The 25278-nt window shown below is 45.4% G+C and overlaps 1 protein-coding gene across 1 annotated transcript in view; it reads left to right on the top strand.

Annotated features, from left to right (window-relative positions):
* The window catches only part of arnt2 (aryl-hydrocarbon receptor nuclear translocator 2), a 111001-nt gene that overhangs the window by 39469 nt on the left and 46254 nt on the right, over positions 1-25278 (top strand). The window contains exons 6-11 of the mRNA XM_056278323.1: positions 1965-2067; positions 7907-7972; positions 8299-8384; positions 13409-13485; positions 15192-15326; positions 22715-22789. Coding sequence (XP_056134298.1) covers positions 1965-2067; positions 7907-7972; positions 8299-8384; positions 13409-13485; positions 15192-15326; positions 22715-22789 — 542 coding nt within the window. The remainder of the gene's footprint in view (positions 1-1964; positions 2068-7906; positions 7973-8298; positions 8385-13408; positions 13486-15191; positions 15327-22714; positions 22790-25278) is intronic.

The raw sequence follows: 25278 nt of genomic DNA, 5'->3' as shown, positions 1-25278 counted from the left end.
CACTGTCCAGAGAACGAACGCCAGCCAGGATGACTGTCAGAACTGCCGGTCTGTATGGGCTAGCAGTTAGCTTAGCCTGCCCCACGTCCAGCCAGATCGCCCTCGGTGTTTCCCCTTTGGGCGCAGCTCCAGACGGGGGCCGTGGTCCCTGGGCTCACCGGATGTAGCAGACCAGGCTCCCTCAGCCGATTCAACGCTAGGTCTCCGAACCAGACACCTTTGATAACCTCCCCCGTGTACTCCACATGACGACACAGACGCAGACCCAGACAAAAACACCGCACAGTTGACGCTAGGTGAAGCCGCCACCAGACCACCCTTGGTGTTATCAGAACTGCCGGTCTGCATGGGCTAGCAGTTAGCTTAGCCTGCCCTGCATCCGCGTCCTGTCAGACCGCCCTCGGTGTTTCCTCTTTGGGCGCAGCACCAAGCAGGGCTGTGGTCCCTCGGCCCACAGGACACAGCAGACCAAGCTCTCCCAGCCATCAATAAGTTTATTGATATCCGGCAGCATGGTGGCGCAGTGGTTAGCACTGTCACCTCACAGCCAGAAGGTCTTGGGTTCGAACCCCGGGGTTGTCCAACCTTGGGGGTCATCCCAGGTCGTCCTCTGTGTGGAGTTTGCATGTTCTCCCCGTGTCTGCGGTGGGTTTTCTCTGGGTACTCTGGTTTCCCCCACCGTCAGAAAGACATACATGTTAGGGTTAATACTCCTGTCTGTGCCCCTGACCGAGGCATGGCAAGACCAACTGGAGTTGGTCCCCGGGTGCTGCACGGCGGCTGCCCACTGCTCCTAGCTACACAGCTGGGATGGGTTAAATGCAGAGCGTAATTTCGCCAGGGGATCAATAAAGTATATCAAGATCATCAAATCAAATGGAAATGGCGATTTCAGACACAACTGAATCGTCACCTTGCAGCGTCTCATCTCATCACATTTTATTTGACAGTGAAAAGAATGCACAAGCAAAGTGGGAATAGGTGAAGCACTGCATTGTGGCATGTTTAGCATACAGTAGTTTAAATGCATTGGACACTACATTTTAGGTTGCATTATGGGAATTGTTGAGAGTAAATAGTGAGTACCTTTTACTGTTACAATTCGAACACTTAAAATGGACGAAGGTGAGTATAGGGCACTGCACAGCAAATAAGGAGTGATTTGGACACAGCTTAAGAGATTTTGTGCTACAATCCATAACCTAATTTTTGTGCGGCACGGTGGTGCAGTGGTTAGCGTGGTCGCCTCACAGCAAGAAGGTCCGGGGTTCGAGCCCAGGGGTAGTCTAACCTTGGGGGTTGTCCTTCTGTGTGGAGTTTGCATGTTCTCCCTGTGTGTGTGTGTGTGTCGGCCCTGTGATGGCCTGGCGGCCTGTCCAGGGTGTTTCCCCGCCTGCCGCCCAATGACTGCTGGGATAGGCTCCAGCATCCCCGTGACCCTGAGAGCAGGATAAGCGGTTCAGATAATGGATGGATATATACGTGGTAGTATGGATAAATATCTTCTTGTAGTTTTTGGATATGTGTTTTTGTCTTTGTGTTGCACTGCTGTGGGCTGGGGGAAGCGATGTAAATGATAAATGAAGTGTTTCTGATTCTGATAAATCATACCACCTAATGCCAGTAAATTCAAGCTAGCCTTAAAAGTTTCTTCATAACTGATGAAGTGACATAAAAGAAAAAAAAATCCAGTTGTTGAGGCTCAACTGAATTAGACTGTCAGCTTGAGCCCTCTCTTCTTCCTCCTCGGTTCATTTAACTCTCACAGGATCATTAGTGTTCCTACATGTCTGCTAATTGAAATGGGCCTGAAGAAATAAACGGGCATCGTGTTGACAGTGGGTGGATGTTTAAGTTTGTCAGTATCTTTCTCTACGTTTGTTAGGATAAATTCTTTTGCGTCATCGTATGTGTTCATTTCTACTGCAGCGCTTTAAGCCAAGCCATTGCTTGTGTTTTAACAGGACGCATTCTGGACCTAAAGACCGGCACCGTGAAGAAGGAGGGACAGCAATCTTCCATGAGAATGTGCATGGGCTCCCGACGCTCGTTCATCTGCCGCATGAGGTGCGAGTCCACTAAAAGTGTCACATGTTTAAACGGATTTTGACTCATGTTGTACTTCCCCTGGTTCTCACAAACTCGTGTAGACTTTAAAGGAAAATTCAATGTTTTTACAACCTAGCTTCTGCGTTTTTGCTGTCATGCATATCGGTTATGATATCATTTTACTCACTGGCTTGATTTTGGAGATTTTGGACACGGTACCAATGCTGGATTGGCTTTACAATGGGATTTTAGGGGGAACCTTAACACAAACCTTAAACCTGAACTTTCAACAACAAAAATACACCAGATTGTCTCCGTTAGACTGTGTCCATGTTTCCCCATGATCTATGACTTCTCCATTGTGCTGGTGGGGTACTCTATGGATGGTTACTACTACCCCAGGTAAGTATAGGCTGCTCATTCCTGCATTCCTGAACCAGGAAGTAGCCCAGCGTTGCAGGTGACTATTGTTGATAATATTGGATATTTTGTGTAATAACTTCCGACATTTTTGACTTCAAAATACGTGGTTTGGATAATTGGGTTAAATTGGACAGGAAACATGTCTGACACCCGTGTACTGTTGTGCCGTGAGACCGCACTGTAAAGCGTTGCTCCCTCATCCAAAATAGTCCAACAAACAATGAATCCAGTGAGTAAAGTGGTGTCATAACCCCTATGTATGATGGCAAAAACAACTTAAATAACATCCAGGTTGTAAAAAAAACCCCAAAAAACACTGGAATTTTCCATTAGGAAGTGTTTCAAGGCTATACTTTATTTTTAACACTTACATAATGATTTTTTTTTCTAATACCCACTTAGATACACATTCAGGAAATACATGACTCACTTATATGAAGTCACTGCTGTGTTGTTTATAAAGACACCGAGTAGGCAGTGATTCCATCATCATGTTTTCTGGTAAGACTAGCCTCATCCTGAAGTGAACAACTTCCTCTCTGAAAGCAAGCATGCAGAAAGGAAATTGGGAGTCCTATTCTTCAGATAAACTTTGGATTTCTTAGTGTCTTGCGAAGAAAGCGCTGCATGCTAAGCTCAACTTGTAAACCAGTTTAAATGATGAACAGAGAGCTTTAAGGCTTTATGTGAGGGGGAAGGCAAACAGTAAGACCTTCAAAATGCTTAAGAGAGTAGGAATTTTCTGCCTTGTAGAGCTGTCTCAGTAATGAACCACTCACAGATGCTGTTGGAGCAGTGCTTTGTATGTGATTAATTGCTGTATTTAAGCTTCTATTTGACTATTAATCATAATATACCTGTAACAATAGGCTTGACAATCAAAATCAAGCACAAGTTGAATTGTTGCTGACACAAAGTGAGGAAAAGGTGCGTGGGAAATTTCAGCTACAATTTGGGGAGGAGTACTGGAGAGGAATTTGCTTGGTAGACATTATTAGCTTAGGCGGCATGGTGGCGCAGTGGTTAGCGGGGTCACCTCACAGCAACAAGGTCCTGGGTTCAAACCGCGGGGTTGTCCAACCTTGGGGGTCATCCCAGGTTGTCCTCTGTGTGGAGTTTGCATGTTCTCCCCGTGGTTGGGTGGGTTTCCTCCCACAGTCCAAAGACATGTAGGTGAGGTGAATCAGCCATACTAAATTGTCCCTAGGTGTGAGTGTGTGAGTCGTCCCTGTGATGGCCTGGCGGCCTGTCCACAGGGTGTCTCCCCGCCTGCCGCCCAGTGACTGCCGGGATCGGCTCCAGCATCCTGCGACCCTGAGAGCAGGATAAGCGGTTTGGATAATGGATGGATGAATGGACATTAGCTCAAAACCTAAACAGGTGTAACATCGTGTATACTACATTACTGACCAGTAGTGCAGTCTATGATTCACACCTGGTTTTCAAATTGGGGTGCGTATGCACCCGTGACCAATTTCACACCATGTGAACTTAAAGCCCCGTTCTTTCCCTCCTGATGTGACGACGTGCATATTTGTTATCCCCAGAGTTATTGGTCAAATTTTTAGTGTTTCCATACTCGGTAGATAATTACAGTCTCTATGGCCGCCACATAGTGTAAGTCCAGTAATTATTTCCGTCTGTTGGATTTTGGCCCATGTGTGTGACTCAATTTACACTGCTCAGGTTTTGTCTCTTCTGGAACCAGTTTTGTGAATTCCACATAAGGGGAGGTTAACAGTGGACACTAACATCTCTTGCATGTGTATGTTGTAAGTTGTAATTTATTCTGTATGTCCATACAAAATATTCCCATGAAGCTTCTCAGTAACTGAGTGCTCTGAAGATCTTGAAGAATTCATAGACTCGTGCGATGATGATTTTTTTTTTCTGTACCACCAAGCTCTACATGAGGGACACTCATCATGGTCATTTTAGCCAGAAGAAAAGGGTTGTGACATATCAGATGACAGAAAATTTGGTGGCATCAGCCCAGGCACCAATGCAAACAATGTATCTAGGCTAAATAATGCAATTAATGTTGATAAATTAAAGGTAATCTTAAACACTTACACCAGATATTGATGTAATTAATGTAGTTCTCTTTGTGTATATATTGCTATGTAAGCATCACAAGTCAAGTCAATTTATTTGAATAGCCCAATATCACAAATTACAGATTTGCCTCAGTGGGCTTTACAGCAATACAACATCCTGTCCTTGGACCCTCGCATTGGATAAAGGATGACTCCCTTAAAAAAAAAAACTACCAAAAAAAAAAGCTTTAACAGGGAGAAAAAAATAGGAAGACACTTCAGGGAGAGCAACAGAGGAAGGATCTTTCTCCCAAGACAAACAGACATGCAATGGATGTTGTGTGCATGGAATAAAACGCAATTTACAAAATACAAAATTGAAAGAGGATAATAGAATTATAATGGAATTTATAAGATATAGGAAGAACATGATGAGGAAGATGCTTGGCGACAGGCATGGGCACAAGTCCGTGAATACTGGTATGGCATCCAGCGCTTTACCTGTGTCCTCATCCATAGGATTAGTGGTTGTGTCAGGAAGGGCATCGGACATAAAATTTAGCCAAATCATTATGCGGATTGACAAGACCATAGGGGTCGGTCAAGAATCCATGCGGGATTGGTCGAGGCCCGGATTGGTGGTGGCTGCCATTGGTGCTGTGCCCTCGCGAGGGACTGTGGGGTCCACTGTGGCGGCCCCTGAGAAACGGAGTGAACCAAAAGAAGAGGAAGATGATGAGAAGGATGCCAAGCAGTGCCCAGATGCGTCCGGAACAGCCTAGGACCTTAGCCATGTGACCACCATCACTATGTAGGCCTGGCAGGAAGACAGAGTACACATGCATACAGGGGAGACTCACGTCACACCATTCACATACAGGGGAGAAGAGACAAGAAAAAACATTAGTCACACATCGGAGTGAGAGAAGGATACAACATTGAAACAGGATCAGTCAGTGCAGTCAATGCAATACAATTTGCATTCTATATAGCACTTTTCTAGCTGCAACAGCCACTCAAAGGATAACAAATTTATATGGCTTTATAAGATTTATAAAAACTGTGAAGAGGAGGATGCCAATTAGTGTCCAGGTGGCGACCCCCATTACCATGGAGACCTGGGATGAAGACAGACTACACATGTACATAAGGGAGACTCATATCACACCATTCACATACACAGGGGAAGAGAAAGGAGAAGACATAATTTAGAGAGAGAAAACACATGTGAGAGAAGAGAAAAGTGTGCGATACTCAATAAATCTATACTATATAATCTTGTCGGCAGAACAGTGTTTTGGAAATCCATTGAGACAGAAACTGACCCACCATGCAGCACAGGTCATGAAGTATTCAATTCAAAGGCAACTAATTGTAGGTTAAGGCAAAAAGATGAGTTTTAAGTTTGGATTTAAAGGACTCAACAGACTCTGATTGTCTGACGGAAGCAGGCAGGTTATTCCACAAGAACGGGGCCTGATAGGAAAAGGCCCTGCCAACAGCTGACTTCTTTTTAACTTTGGGTACACACAGGAGCCCTGTATTTTGAGAGCAAAGAGCTCAAGATGGAATTTATCGTTTAAGGAGATCAAACAGGTATGATGGGGGCATTGGGTCAAGCCCATTTAGGATTTTATAAGTCAGCAGAAGCACCTTGAAGTCTGATCTAACATGGATAGGAAACCAGTGAAGGGAGGCAAGAATTGGTGTAATATGGTCAAACTTCCTAGTTTTTGTTGGCATTCTAGCTGCAGCATTCTGAACCATCTGAAGACATTTGGTACTAGCATGTGGCAGACCTGAAAACAACATTACAGTAATCAAGTCTGGATGAAGCATATGCATGTATTAGTCTCTGCATCAGACACGGACAGGAAAGACCGAATTTTTAGCTATGTTACGTAAGTGAAAAAAGACAGTCTTGGTGATCTCTTTAATGTGGAAAGGCCGGGATCAAACATAACACCAAGATTTTTGGCTGCCACACTTGAAATCACAGAGTTTTCAGTTGTTATTTTTACTTGATCAAATTGGTGTCTGTGTGTAGCAGGGCCAACGACCAGCATCTCAGTTTTAGCCGACTTTAAAAGCAGAAATTTTAGTGACATCCAATTTTTCGCAGCAGCCAAGCAGGCCTCTAAATTAGTCATTTAAGTACAATCATCTGTCCTTATAGGCACATACAGCTGAGTATCAGCTGCATAGCAATGGAAATCTATTCCCTGACTGCGTATAATTTGGCCAAGAGGTGAAACATAAAGTGAGTAAAGTAGAGGGCCAAGAACCAAGCCCTGAGGTACACCATATTTAATATTAGAGAAGTTTGATGTGATATTATTATAGTATACACAATATGTTCTTCCATATAAGTAGGACTTACCCAAGAAAGAGCAAAGCCAGAGACCCCAAAATTACAATTTATTCTGTCCAGTAGTATACAGGGATCAATGCTGTCAAAGGATGCACTGAGGTCCAGTAGCAGAAGCACAGAAGTGGAATCAGAGTCCAAAGCTAGTAGACAGTCGTTCACCACTATGGTCAGAGCAGTTTCAGTGGCGTGACAGGCCCTTAAAGCCGATTGAAAAGGTTCATAAAGATAGTTTTCTTTATTTTTATTTTTCATAAGCAGCTTCTTAGGCTTGTTTTGTATGATCCAGTGACACATGGTCCTTATAATCACGCAATAACAATTGAATTATACCGTTAGGAATTTTTAGGTCTAGTGTTTCCTCTGTTGTGAAGCTTTTTAGGGGTGTCTGTAAATTAAAAGAGTGTGCTGACAGGACTGTCTGAAAGAGAAAGCTTGCAAGCAGTTAACAACTGTGACAAACATGAACATGGTTCAGGGAAGCACACCATGTCCCCCACGCTCAATAACATTTCAGGGAAGCCTTTATTTGCCCCAGGCCACCTTACGTAACATTCACCTTCTGTAGAACTCACGTGACAGCATTCCACAAGAGAATACCAAATGTGGAAGTCGTCATCTGCATCAAGAAGACGCAAGCGCCGTCTCCGATTTTGTTTCATTGAATAAAGTCTAGCAGTGAATGAGGGTCTGTAATTGGGCTCATATTTCAGATCGAGGGCTTGTGGTTGTAGAGATGTGCTCCAAACCCCACAGCAACAGCAAATTCCGGACTGCCAGAGCTCCAGCAGAGCAGCAGTGTTGTGGATTGACCATTTTTATAGGTTGTGGTTACATTTCACCTTTGTCAAAACCTTGGATTTGGTGAGCTGCTAAATGGCATCCGTTGTGTGCCTTGGCCCCCTTGCAGGTACTTGTAGCTAATACCCACCACAAGACTATATTAGAAATGTAATGGTCCTGTGTGTGTGTGTGTGTGTGTGTGTGTGTGTGTGTGTGTGTGTGTGTGTGTGTGTGTGTGTGTTCTCAGATGCGGCAGTGCTCCTTTGGATCACATCTCTTTAAATCGTCTGTCCAACATGAGAAAGAGATACAGGTAAAGCGAAACACCCTGATTTGTCTTCCTCTCTTCCTTTTCCAGCAGTTTCAACTCATTACTTTCCTAGCTTCCTTCTTTCTTTCTCACTTGGTTTTCCTATTTATGACTATTTCTCTTCCATGATCCATCTTACCCCCTACCCAGCATCCCTCAATCTCATGCTTTAACTCATTTTCTACCAGCGTGTATTTTACAAAAAAACTGCTAAAGCATGGGTCTTATGTTTCAGCCCTGTATATTGGTACTGAATTCGGGGTGTGTGTGTGTGTGTGTGTGTGTGTGTGTGTGTGTGTGTGCACGTGATTTCTGCTTTTCATTAACAGGAATGGCCTTGGACCATCAAAGGAAGGGGAGGCTCAGTATTCTGTGGTTCACTGCACCGGCTACATCAAAGCTTGGCCCCCTGCTGGTACACATACAGTCACACACATCCTAAGTCTCCAACTGTAGTGATCCCCCACCAGGCCGTTTTCCTTACTGTGATCTGGCCAGATGTAGACCAGCTTTGGTGTACAGAATGTTCAAAAACAGGACTTGAGCGCGGCTACACATAAGCGGCTGTGTGTGCTCTGTGTACCACAGCAGGCCGTAACATAGCATGGTGATTTGAGCTGGGATGCTTCAGCTACCATTTTATCAGTAGTGGTGACTGAAATCAGATCAAATTTGTTCACAATGAGGGCGTCTGGGTGGCGTGGCGGTCTATTCCATTGCCTAACAACACTGAGATCCCCGGATCGAATCTCCGCATTACCTGACACTGACACAATTGGCTGTGTCTGCGGGTGGGAAGCCAGTTGTGGGTGTGTGTCCTGGTCGCTGCACTAGCACCTCCTCTGGTTGGTCGGGGCGCCTGTTCGGGGGGTAGGGGGAACTGGGGGGAATAGCGTGATCCTTCCGCACACTACGTCCCCCTGGTGAAACTCCTCACTGTCAGGTGAAAAGAAGCGGCTGGCGACTCCACATGTATCGGAGGAGGCATGTGGTAGTCTGCAGCCCTCCCCGGATCGGCAGAGGGGGTGGAGCAGCGACCGGGACGGTTCGGAAGAGTGGGGTAATTGGCCGGGTACAATTTGGGAGAAGGGGGGTGCGGGGGAAATTTGTTCACAATAGAGTGGACATGACACATACAGGGTCAGACAAGGTTCCTACGCAAACTGGAAAACCTGGATGTAGACTAGTTTTCCATGGAAGTCACTTCGAAAATTATAAATCTGATCAAATGTCCAAGAAATAGTGAGGTCCTAGAAAATTGTGAAGTTAGTTTATAAGATTGTATTTCACCCACTTCAGATGGCATATTTTTAGTGTAATTTTTTGCCGAGATTGCATTTTTATGCTCCAAAGCTGCCAAAATTCCACATCGGTGCTTGGAAGTTTGGGCAGTATGCTCATGCAAAAACTAGTACAAGGGAGAGAGAAGCTCGTAGAGTGTCGCCATCGGTTGGCGCCACGGTCTGTTCTCGCGGACCAGCTGCCTCAAAACGGTTTTTGCCCCCAGGAAGTCAGAATAATCAACGGTAGGCACCTTACATAACCTCAGTGATTTATTATTGAGTGGGATTTCTAATTTCTTACTACTTGTTTTTATTATTTATTAGTTCCTTATGTATAGTTGTAAGGGCTGAGAGAGCCAGGGCCCATGCATTTCAGTGAATTCGGAGGTACACGGTTCTTTTTATATGTCAGTGATAATAAAGTGAAACTTGAATTTGAACCTGTAGTTTGGGCGGTGTGTTCAGTGAGCATCTAAAAGTTATAGTCCGATTAAAGACTGGTGGTGATTTGTATGCTCTGGTGTCAAAACCACAAGAAGGCAAAAAAAAGCAAGAAGTTCCTGGGCTCAAACCCAGGGGTTGTCCAACCCTGGAGGTCATCCCAGATCGTCCTCTGTGGAGTTTGCCTGTTCTCCCTGTGTCTGCGTGGGTTTCCTCCCACAGTCCAAAGACATGTAGGTCAGGTGAATCGGCTGTACTGAATTGTCCCTAGGTGTGAATGTGTCAGCCCTGTGATGGCCTGGCGGCCTGTCCAGGGTGTCTCCCTGCCTGCCGCCCAATGACTGCTGGGATAGGCTCCGACACCCGTGACCCCAATTGGGATAAGCGCTTGGATAATAGATGGATGGTGTCAAAAGCTGTGTGGGTGTGTGCATGTGCAGGTGCACGTGAGAGAGCTGATCAGTCCCTCCGTAAGGGTTGTAGTGAGACCTCCATTGATAGTTTAATAAAGAATATGGCCCTCTCTGGGCAACAGCTGTCATGCATATCCAAGCTAGATTCAAATGGAAAATGATTTTGTAAAGCCAGGAACATACTAGAAGACTTGTTAAGTGTCAACTGACTTGGAACTGACACATTTAATAACTTAACTTTCGCAGACTACAGTCCTCGACACACTTGTTACGACTGCAGTTTTAGATGCTTGACACACACTTGCCAACAAGGTCAGACTTGTTCAGATTTAGTCACAAATGAATCATGGTTGATGTTGTTGTGGCGAGTTGAATGCTCGATCACGGGACAAGCCTGCAAACAACAAAATAATGTGAGCTGACTGTTCATGGTGACACCCCCCCCCCCCCCCCGTTCTGCACAGACTCTCCGCGATCTTGAAAATCAGTCACTGCCAAATCAGGGTCATAATCAGCTTTAAAATCACATACTGAGGTCTCGGCTTGGGAAGAGTGGGAACGCTGGACGGCACACCAGATCTGTTGGCACTCTGTTTACTACACACACACACACATTGTGTCTGCGGCGGGGGGGGTTGTTATTAACCCCTGTCGGTGTGGAAATTCACCCTGAGATGTGTTGATAAACCTGTTGGTTTCTAGATGAGATGCTGTGGTGAGTCACAGGTCTTAAGTTGAGCAACGCTGAGCATCACAGAAATAAAACTCATCCTGTTTTTAAAACGGCACTGGAATTTTCCCAGGTCTGACACCCCCACGTGCTATGTGTGTCTACATCTTGACGTGTTCTTCAAGGTTGGTGAACAGTGATCCAAAAAGAGGACAGAAATTAACAGATATGCATAACAGTAATTGTACACAAACACCCTCGAGCGCACAACAGATGCTTTGTACCATGGTACAACCAGGCAGCTGGTCCAGTGACCATCTGGTCATTGTATTGACGTTAGCGGGTAGGAATGTAGGTATTAACAAGGACAAAGTCTTTTCCCCTGTGATGGAGTGCTTCAGCATGTAGCATCATTAAGGGCAGAAAATATGCTAATTGGCAAAGAATTTGTAAAATATATCACGATCCCTTCAGTTGTGTCCTTAATTACAGCAGGTCACACAGCACATTGGATCATATCTTCAAACTTGTTGAAACATTCCTGTGGCTTTTGATTGATGCAATATGGTCCCCAGTACTTTGTCCTTCCCCTCCACTGTTATGAAGAATAACAGATAGTGACCTCAGTGCTCTCCAAGTGACTCAACCGTATAAACCTCTGTATCCCGCAGAAGGTCAGTGGAAAATATCAGCAGCTCGGGATCGCACTGAGACCGGTACCGGTATCAGATATTGGGCTGATACTAGGCTAAAATGGAGCATAGGTATCAGAGATTTTACCCAAGACTAAAATCCAGTACTAAAAGCCACGGGTAACATGGCGTAAATAAAAGCAAAATGGCTTGATTTACTGCATTTTTTGCACATGGAAGCCTATATTCCTGAATTTGGTGGGGGTAAAAAAAAACTGATTCTATCTTAAAGCAACATTATGCAACGTTTTCTACCTTAAAAAAAACCTTTCGCTTTTTTTCCACTTTTTTAAAATTAAAAAAAATTAAAGTTTACTTTTTTTTAAATCTTTTTTAAACTTTTTTACCTTAACAGCTTCAAAATAATTTTTCCACAACGTTTATATTGAAATTTTACAATCAAAATATTGTATATACATATATGAAATCAATATTTATATTTACAGAAAAAAAAACAGCAACCAAAATTTACATAGAAAAAAAATATATAGCCTAGTCGCCTAGCCAGTTAGAAAAAACACAACTTGTATACTCAAGACAAATAAACAATATTATAAAATAAAATTATAGATTATACAGAAAATAGAATGGTAAAAAAAAATAGTTAAGGGAGACACCCATATCACCGCACATGTAAATAGATTACCCCAAGTACTACCAAATGCTTTATGGGATGTCAAGTGACCGCAGTTCCTTAACAGATTTAAAGAAAGGACCCCATGTTTTATGAAGTCTGGTTGTTGAACCCCTTGTGACACATTTCAAAATCATTTTGATGGTACACTGACTTGTAATAGGGAGAATAGTGCTTCTTCCATTCCCACTCCGTGCCCTGAACGCCTGTCCTTGCACTATGTAACTTGGGTTGAGTGGGTACGATCTCCTGCGAGTGATACTTTTTTTCCTAGGATGGCGAAGTCATGAGCTGCCCTACTCTGCTTCTGGTTGGATTACCCTGATATTCTTACCCTAACCAGTCTCACCCCTCATGCCGAAACCTAACCAAACCAACCATCGAAGGCAACGAGCACTAGCCAGTCAAGGCGAGGTAGAGTGGGTCATGCCGTCACCATCCTAGGAAAAAAAGTCACTCGTACCTGCTCAACTCAAGTTACATAGCGCAAGAACAGGCATTCGGGGTGCGGAGTGGGGATGAAAGGGGCACCATTCTCCCTATTACAAGTCAGTGTACTATCAAAATGATTTTGAAGCTGCAATTTTAAGGTGAAAAAGTTGCATAATGTTGCTTTAAATCATTTTGTCCATAGACCCCACTATAGTGGTCTAAGTCTGCACCAGTATTGGGGTATCAGCCGATAACCAAAACAATTGTACTCAAAATCGAGATAGACGGTGAACAAGTGATATCTGTCAGTGCATCCCTATCAGCAATCCCACTGTCGGTCAAGCTTCATTACTTAGACATTAAACAAAATACAGTTCAATTAAAGTGTACTTTTAGATGACAAAGACACCCGACTTACAAAGTGGCGGTGAGCCGTTGTGCTGCGGTGCCTGTTTGTTCTGGAAGGGCTGTTGAGGGAACAAAGCGAGATTTAATCATTGAAAACTGATTTCAAAACGTTATCGATGTTTTCCCCCCCGTCTCCCTCTAACTTTCCTCTCTCTCGCCTCGCTGAATTATGTGGTCAATGATATGTGAATCGGGTGAATTATGAGGGGGACTGGCAACGTCCGCGAGATTTATATCGCTGCGAGGGGGCCTGATGAAGAAATCATGACTCATACATCATTGCGGTAGCGAGGTGGTGCTGTCGGGCAGGAGATTACCTCGCCACGTCGCAAAGTTCAAATAATAGATGTGGAAATAAAAGTTTAGAATTTAACATATCCCTCTTTCTTTCTTTTTTCCTGTCTGCTCGATCTCATCTCATCTTACCCACGATAACATCCCTTTCTCTCTCTGCTCCTTCTGTAAGGTATGACTATACCAGATGAAGACACGGAGGCGGGACAGACCAGCAAATACTGCCTAGTAGCCATCGGAAGACTGCAGGTGTGTGTGTGTGTGTGTGTGTTTGAAACCGAACCTCTTCTGTCCCGTTGCTTCAGTCAACGGAGAAACCAGTTGGAGAATCCTGAAGACTCTTGTGCGTAGGTGGTTGAGTCGCCGTGTGTTTCTGTGTGCTATAAATTGGCGAGCACATAATTGCTTTTGTCCTTCCCTGAACTGAGATTTGGAGAAAATTACAGTTCATTAAGGATTATAGCGTCGGCGGGCCGGAGGGAGCGTGCCCTCTTGACACCTCCCCCACATCTCATCCCGTTTTAGTGACATCGCTAATCTGTCCAGCCTGAGCTCCCGCGGCCTCATCTAAACCTGACCCCTCCAGCCTCGCACGCCTTTCCCAGAAAGCCATGGGGCCGCTGTGTGAGCGCTGCATAGGAAGCCGGGCTCAGTAATGCAACACACATGTCCAGCCTGTGGTCTCACTCCTCCGGCCTCTGCAGAGCTTCAGGAAGTAAAGTTGACGGCGTTGGCCACACAAAATCATTTAAGATCAAATACAGCAGCTCCGTCAAACTTCAGCACAGGCGCTGGCAATGTACGAGCACAGTAACCGTTGCAGTTTGTCAGGCGTGTGTTAAAAGATGAGTCGGGTACTTAATCATAATACACATGGTCCCAACGCTGTGGTTAAGAACCACTACTGGGCTGATTAACGTATGTATTTGTGATATATATACACATTTGTCAGTTACAGTTTCACTATTGCCAGTGCCTGCTTGTTGTCCTCTGGTTCATGCCACCATGAAGTGAAGACTTCAGGGGTTTTTGGCTGCTGGTCTTGACTAAGTAAACAGATTTAAAAAATCACTTTGGGTTCTGGGGACTAATAATGGGCCTTTCTCATTATTTTTGACAATTTATCTGTTTTAGGAAGTAAATTCAGTTAATGGAAAAATAATAGATAAATGAAAAGAATAATTAAGCCGGAGCCCCAAATTGAACACAGATGGACTTAATGGTACAGCTCTTATTCAAATCTCAGTATTTGTTTTTAAAAATGTGTTCAAGTTCATGTGTTTGTTTGTGTGTGTGTGTGTGTGTGTGTGTGTGTGTGTGTGTGTGTGTGTGTATATATGTATATTTCAAATTGTCAGGTCTTTCAGTGAGAAATGTCAGTGAAATTAGCAAGAAGTGGGCGTCCGGGTAGCATAGCGGTCTATTCCGTTGCCTACCAACATGGGGATCGGCGGTTCGAATCCCCGTGTTACCTCTGGCTTGGTCAGGCATCCCCTACAGACACAATTGGCTGTGTTTGCGGGTGGGAAACCGGATGTTGGTATGTGTCCTGGTCGCTGCACTAGTGCCTCCTCTGGTCATTCAGGGGGGAGGGGGAACTGGGGGGAATAGCGTGATCTTCCCACGTGCTATGCCCCCCTGGTGAAACTCCTCACTGTCAGGTGAAAAGAAGAAGCGGCTGGTGACTCCTCATGTATCAGGGAAGGCATGTGGTAGTCTACAGCCCTCCCCGGATCGGCGGAGGGGGTGGAGCAGTGACTGGGACGGCCCGGAATAGTGGGCTAATTGGCCAGATGCAACATGGGAGAAAACGGGGAGGGAAAAAAAACTAAAAATTAAAATAAATAAATAAATGTTCCACCTTCGTGCAGTGAAAACTGGCTTCTCCCGGTTGCTTGTTATTGGCTTGTGCCGTTGGATATGTAGCCGCCATCATGCTGCCTATTCCCTCTCAGGTGACCAGTTCTCCTGTTTCCATGGATATGAACGGCCTGTCGGTGCCCACAGAGTTCCTGTCACGTCACAACTCGGACGGTGTCATCACCTTCGTCGACCCACGCTGCATCAACGTAATTGGTTATCAGCCTCAGGTAAGCACAGTACAGCACAGGGACCTTGTAGTTTAAACGTAATAAAAGTACATAATGTGGAAAATATGCATTTCTTTGTTTCCTGTGGGGGAAAAAGTTGCAAGAACTGAATGATTTTTTTTTTTTTATTTTGGATTGCAACTTGCCTCTATCTCGCAAGATGGATTTGTGTAAGCGAAGGGGGATTGGAGCATTCAAGGAGCTTTGAATTAGTCTTCAGGCATGCAGTAGAATTTACATATTATTTATTAATATTAGAAATTGTAACCTCTGATCCCCCCCCCCCCCCAAAAAAAAATGGTGCACAACAGTTGTGTTCGCCGCTATGTATAACCTACACAAATAGCACCAACACGGAGGTCCACCAACAACTCAAATATTTGAAAAGAAGAGGGTGTCCCGGTGGCATGGCGGTCTATTCCGTTGCCTACCAACACGAAGATCGCCGGTTCAAATCCACACGGTAACACCCTACAGACACAATTGGCCGTGTCCGCGGGTGTAGAATGGGTGGGAAGCTGGATGTGGGTATGTGTCCTGATCGCTGCACTAGCGCCTCCTCTGGTCGGTCGGGGCGCCTGTTCGGGGGGGAGGGAGGGGAATAACGTGATCCCTGGTGAAACTCCTCACTGTCAGGTGAAAAGAAGCGGCTGGTGACTCCACGTATTGCAGGAGGCATGTGGTAGTCTGCAGCCCTCCCCGGATTGGCAGAGGGGGCGGAGCAACTACCGGGACGGCTCGGAAGAGTGGGGTAATTAGCCGGATACAATTGGGGAGAAAAGGGGGGGGGTTTGAAAAGAAGGACAGGGAACTTTCCTGTAGTCACTTAATCCTGTTTTTTTTCCACGTGGTTTTTAATTCAAAGCTACTTTAGTCTCCAGTAAGTCACACTTAACCTGCACTGAGGATGAGTCCTTACGTTGTGTTGTGTGACCTCGGACGATACGGCGGTCTTGTTTTCATACCATGCTGGTAACATGCTTTTGAAGTAAGGCGTGCATGACTCCTCTTCAGTGGGTGTGTGTTTTCTCAGAGACGATCCTGATATTCTTCAGACGTCCCACAGCTGGGCCCATGTGAAGTGGGAATGAAGTGAGAGAACATTTGCACTTTGGACTGATATGTCCCAGCATTCCTCTGGCCTCTCAGCTTCTCACCTTGTCGACCTTTGTTTCTACCCGCAGACAAATTGTTCGCTTTACGCGAGGAGAAGTAAACAGGCTTTTGAGGACAGTCTCCAGTTTCAAATTCAGAACTTATGTCTCCAAGGGGTGCAAAGTAAATAGGATATTTTAAACAGTTTTTCTCCGGCACGGCTTCCAGAAACTTCACCGGTTGAAATTGCATTGAACCTTTTTTCCCCCCCTTTCACGTCACTGGAAAGAAAGAAAGGAAGGGAAAAAAGGATATCAGGAACATCTATTTGTCACTTCATTTCGGGCACTTGCGTACATGAAATGAAACGAAATGTCATTTTCCCCAGCCCTCAGCAGTGCAACACAAAGACAAAAACACAGCCAAAAACTAAAAGAACACACATATCCAAACTACAAAAACACATATATCCACCATATCAAAAAACAAAAACAAAAAAAATCTCTGTCCAAGAGAACGAACGCCAGCCAGGATGACTGTCGGAACTGCCGGTCTGCATGGGCTAGCAGTTAGCCTAGCCTGCCCCGCTTCCGTGTCCTGTCAGACCGCCCTCGGTGGTTCCTTCTCGGGCGCAGCTCCAGGCTGCATATGTAAATGACTGTTTACGTACACACAGTAACCTGATTAAAATCCCTGTTCCAAATAAGACAACGACCCAATTAAGCCATTTACATTGTGTTAGTTCTGTTAAGGCGGCACGGTGGCGCAGTGGTTAGCGCGGTCACCTCACAGCAAGAAGGTCCTGGTTCGAGCCCCGGGGTAGTCCAACCTTGGGGGTCGTCCCGGGTCTGTGTGGAGTTTGCATGTTCTCTCTGTGTCTGTGTGGGTTTCCTCCGGGTGCTCCGGTTTCCTCCCACAGTCCAAAGACATGTAGGTCAGGTGACTCGGCCGTACTAAATGGTCCCGAGGTGTGAATGTGTGTGTGTGGTGGGGGGGGGGGCTGTGTGATGGCCTGACGGCCTGTCCAGGGTGTCTCCCCACTTGCCACCCAATGACTGCTGGGATAGGCTCCATCGACCCTGAGAGCAGGATAAGCGGTTCGGATAATGGATGGATGGATGGATGGATAGTTATGTTAAGGACTATTTAACTTTTATTCTGTATACAATCAGTGTAACATTGTGTAAATAAGATGGTAACGTATCCTCCTCTCCGTAATCATCCCTTTGTTGTAGATTGCAGGTGAGTGTCCCTTTGCACCCGTTTCCCTCCTGTCCTTGAAACAGCAGTGACAGTTAATGTTTGCCCGTGGTGTGCTCTTGGGGCTATTGTTGTGCAGATATCCCACTGTGTTACAATGTTACAGTTTCATATAGCAGATATCCCATTGTGTTACAATGTTACAGTTTCATATAGCGGATATCCCACTGTGTTACAATGTTACAGTTTCATATAGCAGATATCCCACTGTTACAATGTTACAGTTTCATATAGCGGATATCCCACTGTGTTACAATGTTACAGTTTCATATAGCAGATATCCCTCTGTGTTACAATGTTACAGTTTCATATAGCGGATATCCCACTGTGTTACAATGTTACAGTTTCATATAGCGGATATCCCACTGTGTTACAATGTTACAGTTTCATTTAGCAGATATCCCACTGTGTTACAATGTTACAGTTTCATATAGCGGATATCCCACTGTGTTACAATGTTACAGTTTCATATAGCAGATATCCCACTGTGTTACAATGTTACAGTTTCATATAGCAGATATCCCACTGTGTTACAATGTTACAGTTTCATATAGCGGATATCCCACTGTGTTACAATGTTACAGTTTCATATAGTGGATATCCCACTGTGTTACAATGTTACAGTTTCATATAGCAGGTATCCCACTGTTACAATGTTACAGTTTCATATAGCAGATATCCCACTGTTACAATGTTACAGTTTCATATAGCAGATATCCCACTGTGTTACAATGTTACAGTTTCATATAGCGGATATCCCACTGTGTTACAATGTTACAGTTTCATTTAGCAGATATCCCACTGTGTTACAATGTTACAGTTTCATATAGCGGATATCCCACTGTGTTACAATGTTACAGTTTCATATAGCAGATATCCCACTGTGTTACAATGTTACAGTTTCATATAGCAGATATCCCACTGTGTTACAATGTTACAGTTTCATATAGCGGATATCCCACTGTGTTACAATGTTACAGTTTCATATAGCAGATATCCCACTGTTACAATGTTACAGTTTCATATAGCAGATATCCCACTGTTACAATGTTACAGTTTCATATAGCGGATATCCCACTGTGTTACAATGTTACAGTTTCATATAGCGGATATCCCACTGTGTTACAATGTTACAGTTTCATATAGCAGATATCCCACTGTGTTACAATGTTACAGTTTCATATAGCAGATATCCCACTGTGTTACAATGTTACAGTTTCATATAGCAGATATCCCACTGTGTTACAATGTTACAGTTTCATATAGCAGATATCCCACTGTGTTACAATGTTACAGTTTCATATAGCAGATATCCCACTGTGTTACAATGTTACAGTTTCATATAGCAGATATCCCACTGTGTTACAATGTTACAGTTTCATATAGCGGATATCCCACTGTGTTACAATGTTACAGTTTCATATAGCGGATATCCCACTGTGTTACAATGTTACAGTTTCATATAGCGGATATCCCACTGTGTTACAATGTTACAGTTTCATATAGCAGATATCCCACTGTGTTACAATGTTACAGTTTCATATAGCAGACGCTTTTATGCAACACAACACACATCTGAAGGTTAATACAACACAAGCAGGGATCTAGGTGGCACGGACTGGATTGGAAGCAAGGATTTGGCGGTACGGTGGCCCAGCGGTTAGCGCTGTCACCTCACAGCAAGAAGGTCCTGGGTTCGAACCCCGGAGTTGTCCAACATTGGGGGGTCATCCCAGGTCGTCCTGTGTGTGGAGTTTGCATGTTCTCCCTGTGTCTGTGGTGGGTTTTCTCCAGGTGCTCTGGTTTCCCCCCACCATCAAAAAGGCATGCATGTTAGGGTTAATACTCCTGTCTGTGCCTCAGGGGCACAGACAGGAGGCATGGGAAGACGAACTGGAGTTGGTCCCCGGGTCCGGCATGGCAGCTGGCCTCTGCTCCTAGCTACACAGCTGGGATGGGTTAAATGCAGAGCGTAATTTCCCCACAGCGATAAATAAAGTATATCAAAATACCAACAAAACAAAAAATCTAGTCAGGGGGCAACAACACAAGTAAGTGCCAAAAAACTAGGTTCAAGTCCGATAGGAAATTAGATGTGAACAGGCAGGGCACAAAGGCAGTGCATAGGGTGCATAGAAGCGTTTGGGTTTTTTTTTTTTATACCATCAGGTCTGGAGGTGTTTGAGGAAGAGCTGGGTCTTTAGCTTCTTCTTAAAGATGGGGAGGGACTCAGTGGATCGAATGGCTTTGGTAACTCGTTCCACCACCGGGGAACTACAGAAGAGAAGAGTCTGGCTGGTGACTTAGGGGCCCCGTTGTGATGGAAGTGCCAGGTGTCTTTCATTGGCAGAGCGTAGCGAGCTGGACTGAGTGTAGACCTGAATGAGGGAGTCGGGTAGGCGGGAGCCGTTTTAGTTGCTGTTTTGTAAGCGAGCGTCAAGGTTTTGAATTTGATGCAGGCAGCTACTGGGAGCCAGTGGAGGGATATGAACAGTGGAGTGACATGTGCTGTTCTGGGTCGGTTGAAGACCAGACACGCCGCCGTGTTCTGGATCATTTGCAGAGGTTTGAAGGTGCATGCAGGGAGACCGGCCAGCTAGGAGTTGCAGTGGTCAATGCGTGATATTACAAGAGCCTGCACCAGGAGTTGTGCTGCATGCTCAGACAGGCAGGGTCGAATATTCCTGATGTTGTTGTACAGGGCAAATCGGCACGACCGAGCAATCGAGAAATTCGAGTAATTCTTTTCAGTTCAAGTGATTCTTTTTTGATCCACGAGAACGGACTCCATCGCTTAAAGCTGTTTCAACAGACCTCTACAGTGTTAGTTGGGTTCTCCGATTGGCTGACGTAATACTGGATCTGAACAACATACCCCATAATGTAAAATTAGGAGTTGGACCCCCCCCCCTTTTTCCTCCCAATTGTATCTGACCAGTTACCCCATTGTTCCGAGGTGTCCCGGTCGCTGCTCCACCCCCTCTGCTGATCCGGGGAGGGCTGCAGACTACCACATGCCTCCTCCCATACATGTGGAGTCGCCAGCCGCTTCTTTTCACCTGACGGTGAGGAGTTTCACCAGGGAAACGTAGCACGTAGGAGGATCACGCTACTCCCCCCAGTCCCCCCTCCCCCCTGAACAGGCGCCCCGACCGACCAGAGGAGGCGCCAATGCGGCGACCAGGACAGATACCCACATCCGGATTCCCACCCGCAGACACTGACAGTTGTGTTTGTCGGGACACCCGACCAAGCCAGAGTTAACACGGGGATTTGAACTGGCGATCCCCGTGTTGGTAGGCAACGGAATAGACCACCACGCCACCCAGACTCTTTTTTTTTTTTGCAAGTCCAAGGGTGATTGTTGAGTGCTGTGGGCAGTGTTGAATTCATGCTGCTGTCTGTCACATGTTGGCACTTTTCTTTGCAGCAATGACATGGTCAGGTGCATCCATCCATTATCCAAGCCACTTATCCTGCTCTCAGGGTGGTGGGGATGCTGGAGCCTATCCCAGCAGTCATTGGGGGGCAGGCGGGGAGACACCCTGTACAGGCCGCCAGGCCATCACGGGGCCAACACACACACACACACGTTCACAGCTAGGGACAATTCAGTACGGCTGATTCACCTGACCTACACGTCTTTGAACTGTGGGAGAAAACCGGACCATCGGCAGGAAACCCACGTAGACACAAGGAGAACATGCGAACTTCACGCAAAGGACGACCGCCAAGGTCGGACTACCCCAGGGCTCGAACCCAGGACCTTCTTGCAGTGAGCCAACCACGCTAACCACTACGCCACCCTCGAGTGCTTTCCATTAATGGCAAATGTGATTGGTTTTGGTGATCCGAGCAGTATTTCAAATTGTTGTTCATAAACTGGGTTAGTTATAGCCTGATTGCCTGCACATTATACAGGTAGTCCCCACTCTGTTTCTCTCTCTTTTACACTTCTGGCTTTCAGTTTTGTGTTATTAGTTATGATTCGCCTATGCTGTAAGATGTGCTGTCCACACCGGAAAGAAAAAGGGGAAACAAAATCTCCCAGATTGGAGACACATTGAGTTGGTGATTCTGTTTGTTGGTCATTGGCAAGATATGTCTGCTATCCCCTGCACAACGCAGAGATCCTGGACAAGAGTGCACAGGATTTGTGGGAGAGGTTGTTGAGCTGAGGGAGAATTTCTACATAAAGTGGTGCTCTATAATGGAGAGAGTCCTGCATCATGAAGCTGGCACTGTGAAGCACCTGATTCACTGGAGAGGCACCTGGTAATGGTGCTTAACAAGCTGGGTAGCTGCGGCAAGCGTCATGTCATTGCAAACATATTTTATTTGTGTAAATGCATCTTGCAGAAGTTTGTGTATTTTTTTGCCATGGTTTGGTCCGGTTAAGGCTTTGGGCTGTGGGAATCTGAAGATGCTGTCCATATGGTCACTTCTTAACCAGGCTGTTGTCTTCGTGGGGTTAATATCGGGGTGTTGATGTGCTGCGATATAGGGCTCAGTGAAACCCAGGTAACCGTCTCGGGTACAGGTAGAAAGTGGGTCTCAGTTGGCCAGCTACTAACAGTGTGCAGTGTGCTCCTTGGACAAAAGTGATCAAAACAGGGAAAACAGTCCTGCTGAACACTATGGAGTTCAAAAATAAGTGACGGTCTACCAACATGGGGATCGCCGGTTCGAATCCCCATGTTACCGCCGGCTTGGTCCGGCATCCCTACAGATACAACTGGCTGTGTCTGCAGGTGGGAAGTAGGATGCGGGTGTGTGTCCTGGTCACTGCACTAGTGCCTCCTCTGGTCAGCCGGGGCGTCTGTTCAGGGGGTGGGATCAGCAGAGGGGTCGGAGCAGCAACCAGGACTGCTCGGAAGAGTGGGGTAATTTGCCGGGTACAACTGGGGGGAAAAGAGGGGGAAAAATCCCCCCCCCCTCCCCAAAAAAAATTACAAATTCTGGCTACGCCAAATGAAATGTTTATTTTTCAGGTGTGAATGCCTCTTAAATGGCTGTTGTGTTCTTTTGTGCAGGACCTGCTGGGGAAAGACATCCTGGAGTTCTGCCATCCAGAGGACCAGAGCCACCTGAGAGAAAGCTTCCAGCAGGTAACACCAGAAGTCTCTGTGCTCAAGACCGGCAGAGGACACAGGGAGGAAAGGGAGAACACAAGGAGGAGAGGAGAGAAAAAGAGAAGTAGAGAGGAGGGGTTTGGTTAGGAAGTGTGCATACACACGTGCCAGGTTTTTCTATCCTGACGGGGAAAACACACCCACCTTGTGGGGACATTTATGTCTCCCCATGAGGAAAAGGGTGTGTTTTAGGGTTGGTACTTGGTTTTAGGCTTAAGGTTAGAATTAGGGTTAGGGTAAGGTTAGGGTAAGGGTTAAGGTTAGAATTAGGGTTAGGTTAAGGTTAGGGTTAAGATTAGGGTTAGGGTTAGAATTAGGGTTAGGGTAAGGTTGGGGTTAAGGTTAAGGTTAGGCATGTAGTTATGATGGTTAAGGTTCAGGTTATGGGCTAGGGAATTAATGTAGTCAATGAATGGTCCCCACAAGTATAGGGTGACATGGTTGTGTGTGTGTGTGTGTGTGTGTGTGTGTGTGTGTGTGTGTGTGTGTGTGTGCGTGTGACACGATTGAAGGCACGGTGGTGATGAGGGTTTCGCCCAGTGACAGATGTGTCTTTTTAACACAGTGCTCAGGTATTTGTGCTGTTGATTGCACTCAAAGTATACAAAGACTCGTACAAGCACCAGGAATGTTTTCCTACCCTGACCTGGTACATTTCTATCTGTCTTTCATCAATTTTGGTACACCCGTTCCTCAATTTTTACACACACACACACACACATTGACACACATTGACAGTCTACAGTTGTGTTTTTCTTCCATTTAACACAAGTGTCTCAGAAAACACGCTACCCTCTGCCCGGCATGTACATCCACCTGGCTGATTGACAGGTTGAGTGGCTGAGGTCTCGACTCTTCTGTGTGTTATTCTGTACGAAGGTACTGAAGTGGTTACCGGTACCAGAGTCCTAACATGCTTGGTTGTGACTTAGATTTTTTCTTTGGCCCTAAGTATGTTGGCTTCGATTATCGTGAAGGTGTTATAGCAGCCAAGTCAAGTCGGTTTTATTTGTGTAGCCCAGTATTACAAATTACGGGGACTGGGTCGCGACCCACAGGTGGGTCACAGCAGATTTTATTTGGGTTGCCAAATGAATTTGCAGTATTTCTTCCGTAGTCATTTATTTAAGATTTATATCTGCAGTACACATTTGAGCCACACGGGGCAGCTCGTTGGTATTTCTACCCCATTCACAGTTCCCGCCAGAAATAGACTGAACGCTGTGTTGCGCTCTTCTTTTGTACACCGGACTGGAAAGCTGTACTACACAGCAAGCAGGCCCAGCTATCACATCAGCAAGGTGGAAGTAAAATTAACATGCACCATTGGATATTTGGAGTAGGCCTAAAAAGATAATATTCAGAATAAGTACATAGCACAAAACGGGCCTGATGAGATTAGGCGTGGAATACACCTGATGTGGTCAAGGAATTGATTGTTGACTGTTCACCTAAACACAAGCCTACTTGTTCTGATTATAGACGTGAGAAGTTCAAAAAACTCAGCAAGAAGCATGTTTTTGGTAGTACTGAATGTTCGTATTGTTCTGATAATTGTAATTATAACGTTGAATCTAGTATGAAAGGCTAGCGTACATTCTGTTTGTTTTGCTGATGAGATCAACAAAAAAAAGAGCCTGTTAACGCTGCATAAACGCACTTACTTTGCCTCATTTAAAAAGTATTTATGAGAGGAAATAAAAAAAATGAACTGCTGGGATTGCTTGGATCCCAGGTTTGGATTTTGGTTTGGATCCGGTTTGGGTTTGGATGGATGGTTTGGATCCCGGTGGTTTGGATAATGGGTGGGTGGATGGATAAAAACCACGAGATAGCCTGTTAACTCTGCCTAATTGCATTTATTTGGTCTCATTTATGAAGTATTTAACATGTGTGTATGTTTTCAATCACACGTGCATAAAACCAAGTTGTGATTTATCAGACGTATATGTCTTCGGAGTGGCTGGTTTATGTATTTAAGATGATATGAGGCGATGCGGAAATGGCAGTAAAACTGGTCAGGTACGTTCATACCAGGAACGTTCAAAGCCATACCAACATGTACCCTGGCTCTGCCAAATGACGGAAGCTAAGCAGGTAGGGGCTTGGCTAGTACCTGGATGGGAGACCTCCTGGGAAAGCTGAGTTGCTGCCGGAAGTGGTGTTGGTGGGCCAGTAGGAAGCAGTCTTCCCTCTGGGCCTAATGAAAACAACAAATATCAATGGCCCAGTGCAGTGACGGGGACACTGTGCTGTAGGAGATGCCGTCCTTCGGATGAGACGTTAAACTGACTGACTCCCTGTGGCCATTAAAGATCCCGTGGTTCTTATCGCAAAGCGTTCTGCTGCAAAATGGCTACGGTGCATCACCCAGGTGGTGCTACACATTGGTGGTGGTTGAAGTGAGCTACCCCCTTCAATATAAAGCACTTTGGGTGTCTAGAAAAGCACTATATAAATGTAAG

The sequence above is a fragment of the Lampris incognitus genome, chromosome 4, assembly GCF_029633865.1.
Source record: "Lampris incognitus isolate fLamInc1 chromosome 4, fLamInc1.hap2, whole genome shotgun sequence".
In the NCBI taxonomy this organism is placed as follows: Eukaryota; Metazoa; Chordata; class Actinopteri; order Lampriformes; family Lampridae; genus Lampris; species Lampris incognitus.
This window is presented reverse-complemented; position numbering and strand designations above follow the sequence as displayed.